Source organism: Diuraphis noxia, unplaced genomic scaffold (assembly GCF_037042655.1).
Source record: "Diuraphis noxia isolate RWA-SAM2 unplaced genomic scaffold, SU_Dnox_SAM2 contig0005, whole genome shotgun sequence".
Taxonomy (NCBI): Eukaryota; Metazoa; Arthropoda; class Insecta; order Hemiptera; family Aphididae; genus Diuraphis; species Diuraphis noxia.
The window spans coordinates 20,860,152-20,887,406 of NW_028301715.1; the positions used below are offsets into that span (position 1 = coordinate 20,860,152).

The 27,255-nt window shown below is 27.7% G+C and overlaps 1 protein-coding gene across 1 annotated transcript; it reads right to left on the bottom strand.

Moving 5' to 3' along the window:
- osy (ABC transporter oskyddad) lies at positions 1-25,025 on the bottom strand. Its single transcript, XM_015508770.2, has 16 exons — positions 24,443-25,025; positions 10,625-10,811; positions 9,785-9,944; positions 9,528-9,682; positions 9,337-9,444; positions 9,182-9,275; positions 8,571-8,747; positions 8,204-8,472; positions 5,112-5,313; positions 4,792-4,969; positions 4,512-4,627; positions 4,309-4,379; positions 4,100-4,188; positions 3,833-4,009; positions 3,639-3,725; positions 1-3,038 (listed from the first exon to the last, which is right to left on the bottom strand). The coding sequence occupies exons 2-16, from the start codon at positions 10,807-10,809 to the stop codon at positions 2,824-2,826; spliced, it is 2,283 nt and encodes a 760-aa protein (XP_015364256.1). The 5' UTR covers positions 10,810-10,811; positions 24,443-25,025; the 3' UTR covers positions 1-2,823.
- Positions 25,026-27,255: the final 2,230 nt, after the last annotated feature.

The window sequence follows — 27,255 nt, forward strand, 5'->3', positions numbered from 1 at the left end:
TACTCAGCAGAAAAATATATTTATCAAAAAAATCATTGTAAAATCAAAAATTAACTTAAAGTTAAAATGTTACCTAATAGATATGTTGAAAATGTAACTATTTAAGTTTAAAAATAAATTTAAAAAAAATACCATAGCGGGTCGTTAAACATAATTCATATTATCTTAATGCATGGTGTGAATTTTTAATTTAAGTTTAATTTTCAACTTGTTAATGATCGATGTTGTATATGAGTTCATATGGGAATCCAAGTTCAGTTTAAAATGCTGAGCACATGGTCGCATGAATATGGACAATAATTGTGATTCACATTATTATTAGTTAAATAATCTTTATAACATTTTATTGTTATTTTAAACACCAAATATATAACAATTATAAAATAGTATTCTCTTTTATTTTGAAGGCTGGCTTCATTAAGTACCCTCCTCTAGTTTGTATATATTTGCTTCCAACCCTATATTTTGTGTCTTATTTTACTGTACTTGTTATTTAGTTAGCTTAGTTTTATGCTAGTGTCCTAAGGCCTTTATAATAATAATAAAAAACATGTTTTAGTTTTGAGTTTAGGGGTTAAAAGTTGTTTTTAATGCGTCATTTATGTAACTGATGTTGAGGGTAAATGATAGCGACATTATGAATTTCCGAAATGAGATTGCAAATTCATGAAAGTGGTGACCTACATATTGGCGTATAAAAGATGTTTGCTAAAGTTTAATGTTTATCCATCAATGAGAAGATGAGGCCTGTTTGGATGTGTTGAACATGTTTTGATTTTTGTTATGGAGTGATTGTCGACAGTAATATGGTAAGCGAGTAAGTCATTATAAATAAATTAATTGAATAAGAACTAAGTAATAATTGATCAAATATTTTTAATATTAATTATCGTCAATAATTATTTGAAAATAAATATATATTATTAAGTATATTCATTGAATTTTTTAGCATGGCACCCGTGGATGACTACCGATAAAAAAACGGTTGAAGGTTGATACTAAATATTTTTTCTGTTTGATCTTGAATTCTTGATAATACATTTTTGTCATTTACAATCATCACAATTATTAGGATCAGGATGCATGAGACCTGTACTTAAAACAATTGATAGAGGGGAAGCTTAGTCTAGTTAGTCTCATCAAGCCTTCTACAATTTCTACCTATTATGTCATATTATATTTGCTGTCGCACTTTCTATTTTACTATAGGTCATTTGTTAGGTTATTCAAAATCAACATACAATTTTTAAAATCTCAACCATCACAATTAACAAATTACAAATGTATTTTGTTATAGTATGAACACTTTTTTATAAATAAATAAAAAAATATTACAATCAATTTAAATAATTGAAAAAACTTTAAACATTTATAAAATAAAAATGGTAAATATTAAACGTAACATGTAAAATAAAATGAACAGTTATTTCACCAAATAAGAATTCAATTATGTTTTAAAAGTTATAATACTATCTTAAATTAATTTAAGTTTTAACTATAAATAACATGATTCACATGATATTAACAATACTGTTTTAAATTATATTTTTACAAAAAAATCTACAGTTTAATATTTTACAATCATTACAGTAAAAACTACTAAAAAGTAAAAATTATGAATATTAAAATTATTCACGTTATTAATTATATTACCCTTGTTATTATTATTATTATTATTATTACAATAACATTTCCTTTAAACAGTATAAACTCTAATAATATAACAATTATAATATAGATCATATTACTTACTTTTACCAATATATGTAATAAGTCATATTGTATATCCTATAGATTATAGATTAAATATTATCTTATGTATACAAATGCAAAGTCTTTTATTTGGTAATGTATGTAGGTACCTACTACCTATACAAGAAAAATTAGTTTAAAAATTAGGTAATTTAAATGTTTCTGTGATCAAAATAATATAATGTAAATGTAAGAATTATGCAGTAAAATAATATAAAAGTTATTTCCAAGTAGGTACAAGTCTTAGAATAGTAATATTGTAATAAACACAGAGGATGCTACACATAAATTTGTTATCTCCATCTTATAAGTGCATAACATACCAAATTTACGTTCAGCAGATCACGTTTAGCTCCGTTAGTTTAAAAATTAGAGTGAATCGACCTATTATAAAACTTGATGTTAAGAACCCTATCTGTGTTTTTATATATTGTGTTTTACAATAGTTAAATTTTATAGCAAGTTATGCGTGTATAAAAAAGGGTAAATTAAAACTGCTCATAACTCACTTAAAAACTAAATTATTGTAAAAAACCGACATATAAAAACAGATAATATTCTTACCATTAGGTTTCATAATAATTAATAGGTCAATTTACTTTAATTTTTACACTAATGTAGTTAAGCATAAATTTGCTTAGTTACGCAATTGTAAGACGGAGACAACAAATATGTGTGCAGCGCCCTCTTAATATAATATATATAATACATTGCCTTTAGTTTTTAATTTGTATTTACATACATACTTTTTTCAATCATTTTTATTGTTATTTTATGAATTACTAATTAGCAATTTTAACAAATAATAAAATATTTAGTTTAATATCAAATGCTTCGGAAATAATAAAAAATTAGGTAATGTATTAAAATTAAAACAAACCGTTTGATATAAGTGCACACCGCTAGCCCAGCGAGGTTAATATATTATGAATTATGATATATGTGATCCAAGCATAATATAAGGAACTTTATATTATGATATGTTACTATATAAACTATTGATATCTAACAATTACTCGTAGTTGGTATGTAGTCCATATTTTGCAGTAAAAAAAAATGTATTTATATAAACTATCCTTTTTTGAATTTAATCAATAATACACTAGATGTGAGGAATACAAAAATCCATATTATTGTAGAAAAAAAACCAATGTAAACAGAAGGTTCAGTAATTGGCCAACCTCTTGCCAACATCGATCTCATCGACTCCGTAGACTGCGTAAGTGGCAAAATAAAACTTATTGATTTGGTCACCACATGCATTCCTTCCACTGGCCATATTATGCCTAAAAACAAGAAGAAAATAATCAGTTTTTTTGTATTAAATATTTAAATGTGATGCTTTTCCACACAGTTATCATAAAAATATTGCATAATATGTTCAGTAAAAGATATTTTCATAAAGATTAAATCGTGAATATTTCAAAGCTTTTAAAAATTGAAGGATAAATAGTCATTTATGAGAAACTAGTTATATCTTTTAATGTAATTTGTATGATTCAATTATGTAAGTACCTATATTAAATGATTTACTCAAATAATCAAATATACACACATTATATATTTAAAATTTTTAGCATAAGCATAACTATTATATTTCGTCTAAATTAACATATTATAGGTTTACCTATTATGTATTTTAAATGAACAATTTATAGTTAGGTACTTGCATTTGGACAAGGATCCATTATCTGTATTCTATAATCATGATTTTGAGATGAAAAATAGAGAATATTAATATATAAGGAGTCATATTTCAATCTCATTATTGATGATTGGTAAACATATTATATAAATATATTATTATTATATCTCTGGCCAGTATCATAAATTATAATATTATAATCATATAGGTAATAAAACAGATATTATAAAATAATACAAACCACAAAGCATAACAATCGGTAGAAAACTGCCCATAGCCAAATAAGTCGCGTTCCTTTCACTGTCAGTTACACAAGAAACTACAAATCCTATAACACATATGAAGTAATTTTTTGCTGTATTTAATAAAAACACGTTATATTTTTAAATTATAAGTTTAAATTTTATTGTGATATTAAAATGTACAGTTTCTTACCAAAACACATGCCACACAGTCCAGTCAATATCGTTAATAAGCATATCCAAAATACATCCCCTTCGTTGGTAACATCGAAAATAACCAATGCGAATGCAATGACCATTAATGATTGGAACACCATGATTAAAAGTTGACACACTACATGCCCTAAAAGTACTTCAATTCCGGTTATACCTAGTAAAATAATATAGTAATACTTATATTAATATTTAATTTATTTCTATTCTTTATTAATAATTAAGTTATGGGAGTATTAAAATTTACCCGAAACTAAACTTCTTTCTAATATGCCTTCGTTCCTTTCAATCAACATAGCACCAGATGTTAAAGCTACGGCTAGGAAAAATATAATCCTATAACATTTCAGAAATTAATTTTAGATTTTAGATTTTTCATCAACTCATTACTTATTAATGATATGGTCATATGGATAGTAATTCTATAAATATAAATAATTATTACTATATACTCACGTGAGTATGACCCCTGGAGCAGCAAAATCGGTAAAATTTGGTACATATGGACCGTATATTGGCTTATTGAACTAATAAACAAATAGATACAAAAATATTAACTAAATTATAAACACATAAAACATCCATATAGTTGTGTAACAGAATTTTTTTGTCCTTTACTATTGTAAAATAAATAAATAAAAATAATTATGATTATTTACCTGTATAGGGCTTGCTACGACGTTTGTACTAAAATTACAAAGTACTGACACAGTTTTAACAAAATCTTCGAAAGCATACACAAGATCTCGTCGAAGCAGCATAGATATTTGTTGATCTGAAATAATGATTGCCATATACATCAAAATTGTATAGTTATATTGTTGATACAATAATAATATAAACAATTATAATTCCATTGAATTTATTTATCTTATATTTGTATGATAAGGGTATTTAAATTTTAAAAAGGATTACAAGAAAAAAATTAAGATCAATTACTTGATTCGTCGAGCCAAATGGAGACAATACTATCATCTAGTGCCCACTCCGTTGCATCCGACCCGTCATCCATACGTTGCTTTAGTGATGTTGAATAGTTTGAAGTGAAAGATATAGCACCCCAAGCTTTACCACGTTTAACTGCTCGAAAAGCGGATTCTTCGTCATCGAAATAGTCCTATTGTATAGTTATACACATGATTGGTAATTGTTACGATGTTTAAAATAATATATATGAAAAAAATATACTGTTCACATGCAATTTGTTTATAAAATAGTAATTAACGATTTTAATTCAAAAATTTAAAAAAATCACTCACTAATACTTGTCGACGTAGTTCAATCTGATGCAGGAACTGGCAACTGAGTTGAGTTATCTCGCAAGATCCAGTTGGCGGGCACGGTTTGTTGTTATTTTCATGGTTAACGATAGCCAAGTGCAAGCCATGAGGATCTTTTCCAATAGACAGACAGAACAACACGATTTGGGCAACAGGAAGTCCGACAATAAACATCATAACCCTGTAAGCAACAATTAAACATTAAATAACTTCAAGGCACCTAGTAATGGTTCTAAAATATATTTAGTTATATAGGCGTATTATTATTTTATTTATTTATTACACTGTTGCTATATTGTTATCACATACAGATAAGTATAAAATTGTAATACATTTGTGCATCAAATGATTGACCACTTTATTGTAGTTGATGTTTTATACTTTTATGGACTCGGGGGTGATCTACTACATACTTATAACAATATTTAAGTAAAACTATAGGTAAATATTTTTGAAACAAAGTCGTATTATACATAACCTCGCTGTATGCCTAAATAGGTAGTATCACATGAATTATATATTATGTTATAGCATTATATAAAAAATTAGATAATAGTGTATCAAATTATCGTACCAATATCATATTATTTTAATTTTATAGTACTTAATATTAATTTAATTTCTCAAGTACAGTAACTATAATGTTGTATATATAGTATAGTGAACAAGAGTTCAAAAATATATATTATAACGTTGATATTCGGGAATTTGAAATACCTATAATTCAACATATTTTATTATTTATAATTTTAGGTATCTCAAACAAAATGAAAGTTGATTAAAAAATAAAATAACATCTATATTTATAAAAATGGATTTCTGTCCGTCTGTTTTTCCTTTATGCATTCCTAAACGGCTGGACCGATTGCGACGAAATTTGGTACAGAGATATATTAGACCTATGGACGGAAAATAGGCTAAATTAAAAAATGATAAGCCCAAGTATAATTCAATTGAATATATTTGAATTATCAGAACTTTCTTGATAAAATTAATAAATTTACATAATGATAAACTTAATTGAATATTGGTGTGAGCTATACTTAGTATATTTTAACCATTATCTTTATCTACCTATCTATATATATATATATATAAAGCGGGTAAGTCGTGTATGTCGCTCTGCTGTACAGTAGGTTACAAGTGGGTTACTGTAATGGATGGAATTAAATTTGAATCCAATGATATTATATCATTGTATACGAAAAACGATTCTGAGCGAAGACGGTTTATCTGTCTAGGATATATTATAGATTATTAAAAATTTTCAAATCTTAGTTTTAAAAAGAAAAATTGTTATGAATTTCTAGTTTGAAATAATTTGCGAATTTTCGTGATTTTTACATATGTTGTCAAAATTCAAACTTTGAATGCTTGTAAAAAAAAAATTGTGACTACGCATTTATTTTATTTTTCAATATTATGAGCCTTGTATTAAATTTTCAAATCTTAGATATAAAAAGAAAATTTTTTATGAATTTCTAGCTTAAAATAATTTCTGTATTTTCGTGATTTTTACATAATATGTTGTCAAAACTCAAACTTTGAATGCTTAAAAAAAAAATTGTGACTATGTATTCCTTTTATTTTGCAACTGCTATTGTAAAAATGAGCCTTGTATTAAATTTTCAAATCTTAGAATTAAAAAGGAAAACTTTTATGAATTTCTATCTAAGATAATTTGGATATTGCCGTAATTTTTACGTATTTAGTCAAAATTTGAACTTTAAATGCTTATAAAAAAAAATTGTGACTATATATTTCTTTTATTTTTCAATTGCTATTGTAAAAATATATAATGAGCCTTGTATTAAATTTTTAAATCTTAGATATAAAAGAAAAATTTTTTATGAATTTCTAGCATAAAATAATTTACGAATTTTCGTGATTTTTACATAATATGTTGTCAAAATTCAAACTTTGAATGCTTATAAAAAAAAATATGGCTATGCATTTCTTTTGTTTTTCAACTGCTATTGTAAAAATATGTTAGGAGCCTTGTATTAAATTTTCAAATCTTAGATCTAAAAAAAAAAACTTTTATGAATTTCTATCTAAGATAATTTGAACATTGCCGTAATTTTTACGTATTTAGTCAAAATATGAACTATAAATGTTTATAAAAAAAATTGTGACTAACGATTTTTGATTTTTTTATCTACAATAAGAACAACTCATAAAGAACCTTGTATTAAATTTTCAAGTTTTTTTGGTGGTCATCCAAAATTTTTTTACCGACACTTCAAAAAAAAATTCTCATAAAAATCGAAAATTTCAGTGGTCTATAAATATCTCAAAAAAATTAAACTGTATATAGATAACACTAACATAAACATTTGGTGAAAATTTCAAGTATTTACAGTGATTAGTTTTTGAATTAAAACCATGTAAAAAAATCGATTTGGTCGAAAACTATAGTTTTGCGTAAAAATTCTCGTTTTTCTGTCACTTTTTTTGTTTTTCTCGATTTTTTTGAAAACTGTTGGAAAATGTTTACTTTTGACCTATATAATGCACCAAGGATATTCACTTTTCCATCGGAAACCACCCCCAAAGTTTAAAATTGAAGCATTATTCCGACTAGTTATGCTGAACACTGACACAAAAAAAAACACACACACACATCGTTGTAAAATCAATACATTCATCACTCGGCTCAGAATCTAAAAATCAATTGTTTTTTTTAAATAATTTATTATTTGCTTACTTCTTATTCAAATAACCTATTTTCAACAATGGCCCCAACTAAAATAAATTCATAAATTTGGATTTACAATTTTTTCTGTCAAACTCATTGTTAAATTTGTTCATTGTTGTTTATGGTTTCATACTTACATTACCATATAAGGTAATTTAGTGTTACCTAATAATTTATTTGTTTCTATACCTAATAATTCTATCGGTTATCACTGTTATCAGATATCATGCAAGTCTTGCTTATACATGATAAAAACTACAAATTTAACATAATATGTAAATTAATTTCTAAAAATTATGGGATTTTATTTCATTAATGTAGATACATTATAGTTTTATATTAAAGATACTCATCGTATATTAAGGTCACTTACGCCACATTTCTCCACATCCATAGAAAGTTTTTCCATATTAATGCTCGCATGTGATGTGTCTGAAATATTTTGCATTGATCGAAAAGTGTCATTTTTGTGTTTACTTCTGGTGGAAGTTCCATTTCCGCATTGTTGACTTGCATTGAACATACAGACATACGCTTACTTAGTGGAACGGGACTAATACTGTCTCCAAATTCTCCGCTCATTTCTGATGAGTTGTCACATATCGAATTTAGCGCTTCGATAGCAGGCACGGGGGATGACTCCTACGAAAAAGGTTTACAATAGTTCATTAATATTATATACTATTTAATAATTATATTTTAAATTGTTTATAATATTAATTTTATGATTTAATTTTTACCGGAACAGTAATGGCGGCTGTTATGTCATGCAAAATGCTGCTACGCCTCCGTTTTCCACGGTTTTGAATGACACTAAGCTTTAGAAAAACGTCTTCTAGTGATTGACAATTGTATTTTTGTAACAGCGATGTAGGCGATTCTTCAGCTAAAAATTTACCGCCTCTCATCAAACCAATCTGTTAAACACAGGTAGGTATTTATGATATTAAAAACCAAATAATTTATAATAGTATTGATAAAATAATTTCATAAAAAACTGGTTGTATTATATTAACTACTGGTTATATTTATTTGTTAGACAGAGAAAACACATGCGGGTGTATCGTCTTTTAAACATATTATTATAATGAGACTATTATCCTGATCTACTACACAGAGTTGAATAAATTGAACTATTGGTTTGAATTTTAATTTTGATACGTCCACATTTTCAGAAAAATTATCCGTTAAATAATTTACAGTTAACATGGGTAGTTATTCTCATTTTAAAAACAAATTTGTGTCATCACAGGAGTTTTTACCATCATTCTTTAATTAATTAAAAAAATCCCAATAATTTGAAATTATGATCTTAAATTGTATTTATCATTATTATACATGTAATAATTACCATATGAGCTTGCCTAGTCTCATCGATGTAATGTGTGGTTACAATAATGGTTGTTCCTCCATCCTTAGTTAAATGGACTAAATGGTCCCATATTCTGTGTAAAAACACATGTTAATAAATGTATCAATTTATAGGTATATTTAAGTTATACAAACCCTTGCCGAAGAACTGGGTCAACGCCAACAGTAGGTTCGTCCAAAATCAGTAATTCCGGATTGTGTAACAATGCCGCAGCAAAAGAAACTCTTCGTTGTTGTCCACCACTGTACCAAAATGCATCGAAAAGGTATGTTATTATTCAGCTAATAACACAATTTTATAAAGAAATGTATTATTAAGTAAGTACCTCAAATTTTTAACCGGCCGACTGGCCGATGGTAACATTAAAAATTTAAGTAAAAATTCTATTTTTTCATCCACTTGATCCGGCGTCATGCCATTTACCATGCCGAAAAACTGCATAGTTTCCCGTATTGTAAACTCTCCGTAAAGCGCAATTTCCTTTAAAAAAATATTTGAATAATTAGAATAAGAATCGGTTAATTTCTACTGCTGTACTCAAAATAACTGCTGAAGAGCAAGGACGTAACTATATAGTAATACCTGAGGCATGTATCCGATACGAGGTCCTGGAACGCCGCTGCCGGCAGATCCCGGTTTACCACCTAATACCCATATTTCACCAGCGTTCAGTCTTCTGCGGCCAACTATACAACTCAACAATGTAGTTTTTCCACATCCACTAGCTCCCAAAAGACCATATCTAAAAATGAATGTCACGTATACAATACATAGATATTTGGAGCCGCAATTTTATATTATACCGTAATAAGTACCCTACTACCCTCACGCGTATAGTCCAAATGATAATTATAATTATTAATGTAGTAAGTACCTATATGTATTATTTCCTTTGTGTTTTTTTTTTGTCCACTTAGGTACCATAAACAAATTATGATATGTAGCAACCGGCTTAATATTTTTATAATCATCATAGATATCAATCTCGACATCTTGTGTAATATTAAAATCAAAACATGATTAACTTGTACATTATTTTTTGTTGTTAGGTTTTAGGTTTTTCAATGTCACAAAATAAGTACAATAAGTGCATTTTCGTTTTTCCGTTCTCAGAACTCTTATTAATTAACATTATAACTACTTCTTAAACTTAAACATAAAAAATTAAATTTCCTTTATGATAATCATTAATGATAATTTTATACAATTGTTTAAAAACGTTATTATTCGATAATTCTATCATTCAAAAGTAATTTTCGTATGTGCCATTATAGTATTACTTATGCATTTGTACATTACCTACCTATGTACGTATATATGTTGGGTTAATAAAATTCGTAAACGTAGGTTAGGTTAAGTTACGTTAAATGTATATTTACGAATTTTTTTTCGTTCAAAAAAGAATCATTTAAACAAACTTACATGCATCCTTTTGGGACGGTCATATTAAGCCCATCAAGTATAACGTGTGGATTTGAGCTCTGTCCATATTTCTTGTAAGCACGTCTTACGCAAACAGCTTGTTGGCGCCTTGTCCATATTGTTGACTGTTGAGTTTCCAATGGAGGCCGTCGCTCCGTTAATCCGATTGGCAATTCTGGACGCATTGCTATATAATATAATATTGCAAAAAACAAACAATTAGTAATCAATTGTTATTAATTAAAACAGATGATAATTTTGATTTTGCGAAACAGAGAGAAATTGATTTATATTATTCCATGGATTTCTTAGCATGTTAAAAAAAAGACCAGAATCATACTATATTATTATATAGTTTCACATTGTTTCGAAAACTCACGATTCACTGAATTTTTTTAATGAAACAATTAATACCAGTAGTGCTATTTACTACATCAGTCTATAATCCTCACCTTGTCGATGTAACATTACAAAAAGCATTCGATTTAGGTTTCATCGTTTGTAAATGTAACATCGTAACTATTATAGGTAATAGCCAATAGGTATAGTTTATATTACAATATAATATTGCAACTTCTAAATTTATTATCTCTAATAAGCTATATAATTTAATCTTTTAACTATGTATGACTACTATAGCTACACCCTAAATAAACAGATTTGTAAAAACGCATAAGCCAATCAGTCACAAAAATATATTCTTATTATTATTTATATAAAATTTTATCTACTAGGTAGTCACTATATAAAAACGCCAATGCGGGGTAAACAATTAACTATTATTCAAGCAATAAAAATAATTTAATATTGTAATAAAAGCCATTTTGATCGATAAACAAACAGATACCCAATTATCTCTCAGTTTTAATAAAAAGGTATATATTTATTTTATTCTCATTATTGATGCAATGTAAATTTTCATCAATTAATCCGATTTCAATATTTTTAAGAATTAAGGAATATTAATTATTATTGTTAGATTTTAACTCAAACCGAATACTTTGCACTTATTCACTAATATCTGTAATACGTTGTTCTATAAAATAACTATTCACTTATAAGTTATAACTTTATGTACATGATCAAAATCCACACATAAGAATACAATTACAAATCCAAAATTATGATTAAACAAATTTACATGACAAATTCAATATAAATTTAAGTATTATTGTTATAATAACAATTACCAAACGGTATAATATATTGTTACATAAAATTTAAGTATCTATAATCTATGCCAATTCTAAAATGTATCTTGTTATCCTTGAAAATTTACAAACTTAGGAATCTAACCAGTCATTGACGTTTGCATATCAACGTGTTAGTGGTTGGAAATAATTATAAGTGTAATTAATAATTACTAATTAGTTAATAAATAATACAGTAATAACACTTATTACAGGTTTCAGCGGTGAGAAAATTCGCATACATAACATGTGTATTGAACAAAATTAATGACAATTCACTATTCACATATGCTTTGTAATTTGTACTGACTACTGAATGTACCTATTCGAAAATTTGGTACAAAGATATATATTAGATCTATGGGCAGAAGATGGGGTAAGTTAAAAAGTAATAGGCCTTAATATTATTCAATTTAATATTTGAATTGTCAGACTTATCTCGATAAAACGAATAAAACTACATATAATGATAAACTAAATTTAATATCGTCGTCAGATTATCATAATATATTTAACTGTTATTTAATAATTTATCTATATGTATACAAATATACTACTAGCATAATCACAGGTAAATATTTATATATTAGGTATATTATTTATTATTATTTTTATATTTATATATTTATATTTAACACACATGTTAACCATATAAGAGGTAGGATTTTTAATGGGATACGAAGTGCATGGATTCAGCTAGTCATTAAGAGGACGCTACACAACCATTTGTTGTCTCCGTTTTCCAAATGCTTAACATACCAAATGTACATTTTGCAGATCATGTTTAGCTCTGTTAATTTAAAAATTAGAGTAAATTGACCTATTATGAAACTCGATGGTAAGAATATTATCTGTGTTTGTATGAGGGTTTTTTTTTACAATATTTCAATTTTGTAGAAAGTTACGCGTATATAAAAAAGCGTAAATTAAAAATGCCCATAACTCACCTAAAAACTAAGTTATCGTAAAAACCCACATACGAACATATAATTTTCTTACCATCAAGTTTTAAAATAGGTCAATTTACTCTAATTTTTAAGGTAACGTAGTTAAACGTGATCTGCTGAGCGTAAATTTGCTATGTTGTGCACTTGTAAGACGGAGTCAACAAATGGTTGTGTATATAGCGTCCTCTTAATATGTATATCTTTAATATAGCATTTTATAGACTTTTACAAGTTTATAAAATATTTTCGAATTCATTTTTATTTATTTTTATAAGTATGATTTTTTTCTCAATCAAATAGCTCAAAAATTTAATTCATGGTTCCTTAAAACTTTTACTTATGAAATTAACAAAAAAGTTAAGTGCAAGGCTATACATTTTTATGAACGTTTGTAGTTTAAATTTTGATGACAATTCGAACTATCCAAAAAATGTTTTAGTTATTATATTATAATTCAAAAACATTGATCATAGACACTTCAAACTTATTAGTTATTACCAATACTCAATACACAACAAAATATTTCAAATATTTAGAATAATTTTTAGCTAAACCATCATACCCCACAAACCTATTCACACACCATTCTATAGTAGGACGTAGGTACGTCGGTATTGAGTTATGATAATACTATCTTAAAAATATAATTATTATTATTAGGTATTTATTATTATATTACATTTAAATTTCAGATTTTTACGAAATTGTATATTTAAATGAACAATAACAACCGTAGTTAAATATTTTGTCGTAATTCAAAAAATATTATTGGTACGTTCTTTTTACCTATTCGTATATTATAATTTAGGTACTATAAATATTAAATAATGCAATTTTTAAAATTTATTTTAATCTATTTATACCACAAACTTATTCATAATGTTAAAGGTACGTCTGAAATAATTACAAATATTTTATATTTTATACAAATAATTTGTACATTAAGAGGATGATGTCATTAACAAACTTGATTTTCTTTCTCTGATCCACGCATATTGCACAACATATAGATATAGTAAATTTATGTTTAGCAGAACCAACTCTGAGTTATTATTTTTTATATTATAATGAATTAATCTTATCATCATATTTTAAACTAAAAACATTTGCTATGTCCCTACGTTGACTTTTTGTCAGAGGGAGAAAATAAATAGTACACTTGACATATTCTGAATAATAATTAATAGCAAGTAATATTATACGAAATAATAATATAAGTATTATTATACAATGTATACTACTTGTGTTGTCAAAAAAACAATATACTATAATCATATAAATATTGTCATAGTAAAATATCCTTAAAAATATAGACTGTCTTCATCAATGGTGTATGGAAGGAGGGGAAGAAGGTGCATTACACTTTGGTTTTTTCCAAAGTCCAGTAGCATATAAAATATCACTAAACATTTTTAATTTTTTACTGAGTGACTTTTTATTTAACCTGATTTGGACATCGGAGCTATGGAACTATAAGAATGTTGTGTTACTTTAATAGATTTATGGTATGTAGTGGTGGGTTGTGGGGCCAATAGTGCAGTGTCAATCTAGTTTCTTTTTAGATTCTGAACGAAGTGATGAATGTATTTAAAATTATAAACAATTATATGTCAAGTTAAAATCCAATTAGGCAGTGTGTTTAGGATCATAAAGAACCCAAAATTATAGCACTTTATTAGGAGCATAATATGTTACCTTATATTACGCATAGCGCATATTTTTTATATTATAGTAAATTTAAATACTTTTAAAAGCGTGTATTTACCTTTCTATAAACAAATAGCATTTAACCTTGCTATACGTATGTATTTAGTAATTTCCAAGAACTGACATCAAAATTGAATTTATGTTTCATATAATACGGTGCAGCCACCTACCCACATACTTTTTACACATAACGAATGACAATATCACAATAATATAAAATTCTAAACAAAAAATGAGATTATTATAAACAATACAAATTCGGCTTTCGCAATGTTTCATTTCCATAACTAGTATATGGTAGTGTGTATAATGGTGTATGCATGTGTAGTCGTTAGACCTTGTTTATGATTTAACAATATTATGCTGTGTATCTTTACGCCTATAAATTATAGTAAAAACAACGATCCATTCGTTAAGCGTTTCTTGTCGCTCACATAAAATTATTAATTTGCATAAAATAAAATGTATTAAATACAGTGAAACCTGACTTAACGGACACCTGTATATAACGGACAAAATTACCAGGTCCCGGCAAAAAGATAGGCATTCCAATGTATTTCGACCTGTCTATAACGGACTCCTTCTATTACGGACACGGACACTAATATTTTACTCGACAATTTCATAACGGACAAAAATACATACATACTACGTTGATAAAAAAACGTAATTAGGACATTAAGTGAAAACACGGATTACGACCAATTACATTATCGATGATTACGATAACGCTAATTGCGAGTTACCTATTGAATTTATAAAGTTTAAATTTGTACAACAATTTAACAGAAATATCCAGTTATAAATTGCAATATGTACGTATAAATGATAACCATGAGTATCAAACGTTTTTATTCAGTTTCTATCGGTTCGCAGTCGGCGCATTAAATTTTAATGTATGTGTATAGTGTATAATATATAATACATATTAGTACAGATTATACCTAATACATATTATAAAATAAAAAACAATACAAATGTACGTACAAATTGTAATATTTAAAACATTGAAACCGTCTACAACGGACACCTGTTTATAACGGACAATTATTTTGGTTCCGCGACTGTCCGTTATATACAGGTTTCACTGTATATATAATTACAATGGGCATATTGGCATATAATGATTTTAGTATCTGTGATCGACTCTTTAACATAATAATATACGATTTTCGAATATGAATAATAGACTGTATTAATCATATTATGCAGTGTGCATGGTTTTATTATTTTTATTTCTAATTTTTTTTTTTTAATGTATATTATACATCACTGTTATTTTTGCTGCACATATAGACCTATTATTAATTTTAGTTTTTTCTTTCTTACAAGCACCACCGATTACTTCACAATCGTACATTATGATCTACATTATGCAACACAACGTGCTACGTGCACACTACACACATACACCATATAGGTACTAGGTAATACTGCTCACCACTGCTGTTACGTCTATTATATTATATTATATTATTATTATTATTATCATCATATATCGTATTTTATCCACAGCACCACTGTATAATATAATAATATGTATATATATTAGACACTGTGTGCCTGTATAATGTATAAAGAATTTTGGTGTTTATTTGTGCATATACATATATATATACGTTTGAACAATTGCTCAACCTCATAAGTCACAGTCTGATTGATGTCATATAATTTGTAAACCGCAGTCGCTGTCGCTGGGCTCATGAGAACTTGTATAGTTATAATATGCTCAATATAAGTATATTGTATTAATAAGACCTTGTTTTAGTCAGAAATAAAAATCAATAATAAGATCTGGATATTGTATATATATACACCATACGAGTAAGTATTGTCTATGGTAAAGACGTTGATTACGATTATGCAAGCTTTCGATATATCAGGGTACCTCTAAGAGTAGAATGAAACGCATTTCCATCTATTTTCAATGACATGGCGATGTCAAAAATCATAATACGAACGTTCGAGGATATTGGATACGAATATAACAAACAAAAAATTGTAACAAAATTTGAAAAAATCAATATTATAATTTATAATATTATGGAATAGACAAAATAAGTAGACGATTTCACGATTATATAATGTAGCTGTAGGAGCCAGGAGGTATCCCATGAACTGGTGAATTGTGGACCTGCACTTTAGCTTTATACATTATACCACATAAAAGTAATACGATCGACTGCTCCACTGTATACAGTCCACGAAACATAATATATAAATAGTTTATAATTATGATGATTTTTCTCTAATTATTATTAATTCTTGCAATTTAAAATTCTTGTATTTTGAGACAATTTAGTTGACTACTTCAGTTTTATTTTATTACAATATTTTACACTGACTGAATGGAGCACTGCAAAATGTATGTATTTTAGGTGTATTTAAACTTTGGAAGTGTCTGTTTGAATTTCCTACTCTGTCTTTTATTGGGCTAATCCAGAGGTTTTCAAACTTTTCAGGTCAGGCCCTCCGACTTTGGTCAACTCTAGACGTGAGCCCTGATCACTGTGAAACTAATCGCACCACATGAAAAGGCTTGTGCTCTGAACAATTTGGATAGATTATGTTTATCACTACTTTATTTCAATCAAGATTTTCTATTAATTAATTCGTATGAAAAATACGATATACTCCAACAAAGGAAAAATATATCAATGATAAGTTTTAAATCAAAATTCGACTAATGGTTACACATAATAGACACATAGTGTTTGATGCAGTTATGAGTTAATATTTATAAATTATATATATATGGTAACGGTAGATACTATGTTTTGGAAATAATGAAACATAGTTGAATTTAATTTAATAATTGCCAATGTCCTATTTATACTATACCACACACGGCACACATTATGGTTATAGATAATTAAAATTAAAAATACTTCTCTGGTCCATTGAAATATAATTAAATTATTTAACTTCTGATGATATACATATCGGTTGTATTGTATATACGTGTAGGTGTATTATTACATACAACTGTAATGCTGTATATTATATGATAAAAATATACAATAGGTTTGTCAATCGACACTATGCAATAGTACCTATATAAAAAATAACAATATGTAACAGATAAATAAAACTAATTTTACAAATTTAATACTTTAGTATATGATTTTATAAAATATTAAGCCCTGTTAAATAAATATAGGTAATTCATACAATGTATTACATTACGGCCAAAATTTTGCGTTAATATATGTATAATATTAATATTAGTGTATTATTTTATATTTACTCTACAGTTAATAATCAAAACAACCCTGAAAACACGAGTTCGTATAAACGCATAATATAATACCAGTTTGAAGAAAAATAGCGTTTTTGTAGATTCTTGCCTATTAGAAATCGATGACATTGCACAAAACAATTTATACAAATATGTCGTATTAAGCATGTCAACAGATATCCAGCGTTGTTATTTTGTCTTTCGAAGAATTTTGAAACATCATCCACGTTCGTTGTCATTTACATGACGTACTTAAATCGGATTACCTTTACCTACATACGCGTTTCACACTTTTATGCTTACAACGGTACAAAGTTCAATCAGCCAATTCGTAATCTTGCTGATATTTAAAATTACAATGTTTATTAATTCATTATTATATTACGATTAGCGACGATTTTATAAGATGAATAATATATTTTATCACCGCTAAGATAAAGTGCGCGCGTCTGAACTCTAAGATAATATGTGCATTTGGGAAAGGTCATAGCAAAATAAACGCGACATATTATATTTCCAAAGTATGTACCTATTATACCTATGTGCATGCATGTGTTCTTACAGAATGAAGAGGCCGATCGGAAATTGGGTCAAGATCTAGGAGGATATATTGTGTAGACAGTGGACGTCCTCTGATGAGAGCAATAAAAGTCGACCGCTGGGAGTTATAACTTATAACACGAACGATGGTAGATATATAAACTTGATTATTTTATTTTTCGCGTATCCACGACAAATTATATTATTCCTGGGAATATTAATTTTACCACTATCGACTAATTACCGCAGTAGAAAATTAAATAATATGGTAATTTAGCTGATTATCGTATATGGTTACATCTCACATATTATTATACAGTCATTAATCACTGGACGACAAAATTCGTCATCCCATCGAGTATCGACACTATTATATGGAAGAAATTGTTTTCCCGGCAATAATGCAACACATGGGTATACAATATAATACACATTTATACTATTGGTCAAGGACACCAAATATCACACTGCAGCCGCCTGAGTCTTTAATATTAATATTTCAATATATGTTTGTATACACATTATTATTATAGTATAGTAAGCTTGCACAAGCATCTATCATATATATTTATTATTTACTATGTTATATGATAATAATATTTGAATGCTTGAGTCGTCACTTTTATCGTAAACTATAGATGCGTATCATAATTCATAAGGATTAAGGAGTGCTTTTTTCGTATTGAATGCGTTAACTGGATTCTTTCACCTGTTCTCTGTAATGATTATAATTATAATTCTACGCTAAAATACACATAATTCAGTATATATAATAAGTGTTTATATATAAATCATATAAAATCCGTTAATTCTCCTCTTCTATAATACAGTCTTTGAAGTCTTTCACTTTCACAACTATCCGGTGTATTAGGTAGGTAGGTACTACTATAATACGACCCGGTGGGATGCGACTGTGTTTGAAACACGAACGCGTATCTCGTTTATAGATACACATTATGGTGGCTGTGTATAATAATATTATGTAACAACAAATGTAATAATTGGTGTAACCGCGAGAAAACAAAAATTGCCGGTCAAGGTTATGCGATTGGGATTGGTAACAACTAACAATATCATAAAATTATACATTAACCACTAGAAATATCTTTGATACCTATAATGTAAGGTTACTATTTAGATAGAGTCGCTATATAATAATAGTGCAAGCGTAGTTGTCGGTAAAAATATATATGAGCATGTATACCTATATTGGTATATTCGTTTGAACACGTATTTTAAATAAAATAATAATTAAATGAAAAATATTTTAACTATATATATATTATATACTGCAGATTAAAAAATTGTTATGGGCAGGATGATTGTGTTGAAAAAAAAATAATTGTTATATATTATCATTATGATATACCATACAAGCTTGCAAGCGAAACGAAAGAGCCGAAAAAATATGTAATTACTATTAAATAATTAGTATTTACATTTTGCGAACCATGGCTTGTGTTCGAGAATCGACCAGATTGTCAAAAACTACAGATAAATGGAGACTGTAGTAATAATTATTAATCAGTATATTTCATAATATTGTTAAAATCATAATATTATATTATTATTGCGTAGAAATGGTGTTATGAGTTATTTTATAGGATATTTGTGATTTTGCCTTGAGAATTAATTATAATAATAATATTTTTTATCCAAGCTATTATAATATGAATTTATTATGTTTTTAATGCATATGTATATTGTGTATCGTGTATTACACCAGTCCGGCTTGTGAAAAATAATATACAAATATATTTTTAATTAGTTTGAGCATTAATACGTTAGTCGATTTGAACGGCAATGACTCAATTATGGGTAGATACAAGATCACATTGCCTAGCCGGTCTCCAATAATATTATAGTTTTCCAGTTATTGGCAACGTGTTGTAAACAATTGTTAGATTATTGTAAAATCGTTTTCCCATTGACCCCATTACTTTATTCCAGAACTAATGTCTGAATGAATGTGCCCGACTAATTTTGTATTTTGAATTCAAACCGTTGTTAGTGTCTGGCCAACGAGTACCTATATTTAATGCACTATGCACACTGCACAGTGTATAAAATGAATTCGCAACGGCTGCGGCAGTAGCAGTGGCGGCCACGACTATGTTTATTAGACTGGGTGCATTTGTGACGAACATCATCGTTTTACGGAGATAAATTAGCAATTTCATTTTAAGTTCCTATCTGATATACATCGGTTCAGATTTGGATAATCGAGTTAATGAATCACATTAATCATTGAATATTGATTAACTCTTCTCTTTTCTAGTATCATATTATGTGAAAATAATAAAAAAAACATTTCTTGCGAAGAAATGATGTACTAATATTCATTTATAAACATGTAAAATATACAAACCATATAAAAATCTAAACAATGGTCAATGAGCAATCGAAAACTGAAACTTTCTCTTGATTTATTTCCTAATATTCATAACGAAAAATCAACTTTGCAAGAACCTAGAACCTAATGTAATTGATAATTGATATCTTTATTTATGTTTTTTTTTTTTTTTTTTTTTTAAAATGATTTATAATTTTAGTGGAATCCTATGACATGATTTTAAATAATGCCTAACAACGCGATTTTGATGACATGAAAAATTGAAGACTGTTCTCAGCTATATAAAAATAATACTTTGAATAGTATGTAAAAGTTATACATATTCAAGTAAATATTCAATGCATACGAATACAAATAACTGAGCCGGTTTAATGAGTATTTTAGTCGAGTAGAAAGAATTTTAGAAACAATTTATCTCTTTTTTTAACATCATTGGAATGTGCAAACAATAATATATACTAGTATTCGTTGTTCGCACGAGGTACATAATATTGTTCTATTGTAGGCTACTGTGTATAGCTAGATAAGTTCTTGACGGTAGGCAAAACATCGTTCAGAAAAATAAAAATTGTAGTTGGATTTATTATTAAAGTATCATATTATTATTGCATCATTTTACACCATTGGTAAATTTATATTAACTATGTGTACGTAAATAAAAGCGTTTAAATACAAATACAATTATGAATCGTTTGTTTTGAGTAATATACTTCCGTGTTTTTTTTTTAGATCTGACCAAGTTCTGCGTACTCAAATTATTATTGTACTCAGTCATTATTGAGTGCAGTAATTGTATATATTTTATATGACTATATACCTACACATGTACAACATATTTACAAATGTACTTGAAAGTGGTAACGATATAAGTATCTATATAAGTGTGTTTGCCGTTCGGTATTCCAAGTGTAAGTAGATAATTAACTCATTCTTAAGGAGCGATAATTTCTCAATAACGCTTCTTTGAAAAAAAATAAAAATACCTTTTATTAAAATATAAATTTGTGTATAATAATATTATGTATATTAGAAGTTTTTTTTTTTTTTAAATATGACTTTATTGTGAAATATTACATAAATATTAGAAGTTAAAAAACGTTTATGGTACATATATGTAGATCTAAAGCACAGGTGCTTGACCCAAAATTTGTAAATCAAATATTCCCATCAACCACTTTGCAAAATATAGTTGTAATACACACACTACACAGTTCATAATAATGACCTCAGTGGATTGTATCCATATATAACATAATATATGAAATAAATACGCACACCGCACGGGAAAGCCGCTATTGGTCACCCAAGACGAAATACCCACTTATATCATGTTTACGCAATTACGTGTTGATGTAAATTTAATATTAGTCAGTGATCTTTATTGATATATTTATAGGTAAAAACCTATAAATATATATTTATATTTGTAATCAAACATTTGTTTTTGACGTAAAAAGAATATATTATTATATATTATATATATATTATTATTATTATTATTAAACATTCAAAAATCTAATTTAGCACCTATAAAAATAATTAACTACAGTAATATTATTACGAACTATAGTTTTCAAATTGAATTTTATGCTAAATTATTTAAATGTTAACAAAATATTAACCGACTTAAATAGAATAAAATAGATAACTTGTTGAGACCGTTTAAAATTTGTAAAAATTAAGTAGATTCAAATTTATACCATTCGTTAGATATCGGTTTAAAATTAAAACAACTTCTTGAACAAAAAATTATCGCGTATAAAAAGTAATTTATATTCTTTGATGACTTAAAATATCAAATGCTATACATAGGTGCTGTCGACAAAACGTATTGAAATGATATTTTTTATTTAATATTAGCATTTATTATACATTTCAATGCTAGAAAAGTCGAAACCCTTTTGATGTGAACATTAAAAGTAACTATAGACTATAATCAACCATCATATCACAAAAAATTAACCATGTTTTATTAAAACCTAATACCTAACTCTTATTTAATATTTGAATTATTCTTATTTTTACTATAATATACTAATATAGACTCCTAGATATTATATATAAATGTTATTTGACACTTTAATACATTAATTTATTGTGTAGATGTGGATTTTAAGGTGATATTCTACTAATGTTTCAGCGTTTCAATTTATATATTAAAATAGCAACAGACACAGAATATTTTTCTGCAAATTTAAAATAAAATAATTTGTGTTATCAAATTTTTAAGTCCTGAAATCGTCGATTTGGGTATGTGTTATAGTATTTTATTTTTATTTTAATTAAAAAGACTAGAGGTTATATAACTATTTAATATTCATTATAATCAATATTATGATATTTAATTTAATAATACACCAAAAATCATAACATACAATATTTTTATCATTATTGTTTAGTACTTTTGAACTAAAAATTGTTATTGTTATATATTATAGGATATATAAAAAATACACGAGTGCTATAATTCCAATAGTTCATCGAATTAATCGATAGTTAAGTGATCTCAATTCTTATGCTAATTAAATCAACGCCTCGATGATATATTGATATAATCATCCCCATTTACAACACCCAAAATAAAACATACATCTGAACAATAAGTTCAACAAATTATAATATGGACTACAAAGCATAAAATATGACATTGTGAGTTTAAAAATTAGCATTGTGCATTAAATGATTTTTTACGCGTCGTTATCTCGTTCGATATTTTGTACATTGTTGGACAAACTTCCAACATGTCAAACAATATTTAAAATTCAGTAAACTGGTTTACACATACTTTTAACCATTTTCATGTGAAATACCACTAAGGTAAAATGTGAATCATGAGACTGAACGACGATTTCGTTATCTAATGCAGGTCACAATATTAGGTCTAGGTGAATAGAAATAGCAACTTGACAGAATCCGTAATTATTGCAATACTTATATAAAAAAATTATAAAATTTTTTTTAATCCTTCATAGTTCATTAATATTATCTATACATTTGACATTATTATACTATTTATGCTATATATTTTATATTTATATAACTATATTATCTACTATTTATTTATACGTACAAAATACGAATTATAATAGTAGGTATAGTACTGCGGTATAGCCTGCGGTATGAAATTGTAATCATTATAGCTATTATTTTTGAATTTTTGATATTTAATATAATTTTTTTCAATGTCACGAAAAGTTAAGGTAAATACGACATCTAAGTCGAGATCATACCAATGGTTGGTAATTATGATTAACTATTCAAAATGTTTGCGTTGCAATTAAAATCGTTTAAAAGCAAAAAATAGGTACAATCGTAGTTTGGCATGGTGTTTATCAAAATAGTTCGGCAAAAGTCATTAGTACATAGACCAAACGTATATTATATATCATAAATGTTAAATAGTACATTAATATGCACTTAACTATGCATGTTGGTAAGTACCTACCTAACTTTATACTGTATAATATAGAAATGGACGTCTTACAATGTTTCAAAATATTGAGTTAAACCTAACACGACAAGACAAGACACATTAACATCGATGCGTAAACACGTAAACAATACCATAGGAGCGCTAAGTGTACGATGTACAATTTTAAATGGATTTATCGCGTGACCTCCTCAGCGAAAAGGACGCCATTTAATAATTATAATATTACTTTATTCAAATTCGGATGTGCGCGGTAGATTTTCTAATAGGTTCTGACCTTGTTACTGCTCTACAGGATTACTGCAGAGTTATTCGTTCTCGAAATCGGAAATAGGGTATTTTATGGGACGATATAATAGTAATAATAGCAGGTATCTTACAACTTCTACGTGTGTGCATGATGTGGTACTTACCGGACTTGCGTTACGAATCCTCCGGGCGCGTTATGTAGATATAGGTATGTACGTGTGTTGTGGTGCACTGGAAATTAATACGAACGAATTCGCGCGTGGTAACCGTCCGTTTGCAAGAGGCGTATCGATAGCGGAATTATAGAAAATAACTAAACCGATGACGACGGTCGAGTCATTTGATCACGACGACGGGGTGGTTCGTGTGCAGCACTCGCGGCGATCGAACGGAACGCGGGCGGCACATCTGCGGAGACCACAGAAAAATGATTAAGTACAATAATATCGCGTGTACCGTCGTCGCCGTCGTAGTGATCGACGTATAATATAATATTATTATTTATTTTTATGTTACAGATATATTTATTTATTTTTTTAAGATAAATTATCGTTTTTGCCGTAAACGACTATACGAAAACAATGTCTTCGTGTCGTCGTCGTCGTCGGTCGCTCAGCGTTGTGAGAGTGGTGACGGTAATGTTTTCTGAAGCAGACCGTGCAGTGGCCGTAGTGGTCTATAATAACGTCTCGCGCGGTATAGGTAGGTAAGTGGCGTGCGCCGGCACACTACTGCAGTGGCGTGTGCGTAAAAACCCACCGGAGGTGGTGAATAATGTACGAGAGGCGATGTAAATGCGTTGCTTCGCCGAATGAGTCGATTACACCGCGAGAAAATATTATTATTATTATTACCACCTGTACGGGGCCGTATCTAGGATATACATATGATAATAATAATAATAATACATTATTTTCCATAATACATCGCATTATTATTACGTTTCGCGTCAATAAAATATAAGATACACCTAGATAGTAGGTATAGGAACACCCTTAATTTCATAAACCGTATAGGTGGGGATACACACGTATTGTTTTTATGACTATTATTATAATTTCGACGTTAAACGTTTTATTCGTACATTAAAAAAAAAAAAAAAAATTAATTACAATAATCGCCATGCGTATTGTAATATAATTTGTTTAATGATCTATAGCTCCGTTGGCGTGCGGACGTGAGTTTGCTCGTGTTCATGTTGTTGTTGTTGTTGTTGTTGTTGTTGTTGTTATTCGGGCTGGCTTACAATTTAATTATATAAACTCGGAGATTTCCTCGGTCCCTGTCCTTGAATCCAAACCCCTCGAACAGGCTTGACGTCATTCATCTGCGTGCAGATTTCAAATCATGGTGTTATGACGCTTGGACTTAAGTATAAGGTACGCACGGAGATAGTAATGATACGGAATACCTAAATAACACTGCAATATATTTAACTACGTACCATCTAAATAATGATATATACAATAATTATAGGGTAAGGAAGTTATATGTGCCAAAAAACGCAAAATATGCACAAAAAAATTATAAAATATGCAAAAACATATCTTTATTTATTTATTTATTAAAAGTGTATTACTTGTTTACTAATAAAATCTAAAAACCTATATTTAAAAAATATTGTATTATTGAAAACTAAAATATAGGGCGTAACTAGTTAACATTTGGAGATTTTATTGAACAGAAAAATAGTTAAATAAACGTAATACGAAATAAATAATTTAAAACATATTTATTTTTTAAGAAAATATCAAATATGCATACAAATATTCAAAAATCATTTAAAATCTACGAAATATGATGCACTTTTCCTCAAAAATTAACAAAATTGCATATTTTATTATATCACAAATTTTAATTTTTAATTTTCAATTTTTAAACTCAGCATTATAAAGTTTGGATTTCTAGCTTGGTCTGCTATAAATCGAGAGCATACAGAACAATATGCAACTCTTATAACTTCTGAACTCTAACGTCCCTATAACAATAATATACGGTAATAAATTATAATTATGTATTTAGACTTCATTTGTTACACACTTCTGGCTTTGAAGACGCACATGTTATATACGTTACTACTGTTGCGAGTATAAATGCCTTTATAATGTATGTCATAAACGTCATTCTGAGCATTTTATTCGTTGTCTACGGAAAAATAACAATGAAATTGGCAGGTACTCGTACGAGTTGAACGCAAAATATGTGCAAATATCCATAAACTTATTCGGTGTAATAACTGCAGCAGTGACGTCGTCCTTAGTACGATTATTAGAGGAGGAATGAAATACTACATAGAGTGAAACCCGGTATCTTGAGCTCCAGTATCTTCAAGTTTTGATATGTCAATTTTTTTGTTTTGGTCCCTTGATACTTCTGGACCTGGAGGTCCTACAGCATTACATATACAAATATCTTGTATACAACATTCAAGGTATTGCGATATAAGTTACAATGCACACACCGAGTAAAACCATGCATACGTGATGCGTGTAAGTTCTTATGTAAGTATAAATTAGTTGTCCATTTATCTACCAAATATGTTAATTCCTATAATATGCTAAGTTAAAATTGAAAATGTTTATTTCTATTTTCTTAAACAAAATAAAATAAACTCTTACACACTTTATTCAGACATTGAACTTATAGGACTGACAGATATGTCCCGTCTAATAATAACTTACCTGCAACTTTCATATAGTGTTATAACTAATAAGTCGGAATATAAAATAATATGTTTGCATAGTATAGAGATTGTGAGGTCTGTAAATAATAATTGTATTAGATATAATAATATATTGATATAACGCCTATAGCCAAAATACTGTATTCCAATAAATTTTACTGCAACTTTCAGGAAGCCAGCGTATAAATAACAAACCGTTGTCAACACATGTAAATAATAACCATTGCATACAGTTTTGCTTTCTACGATTTGTTATAGTTAAAGATATAAAGATTTTAAGATTTTGAATGCATA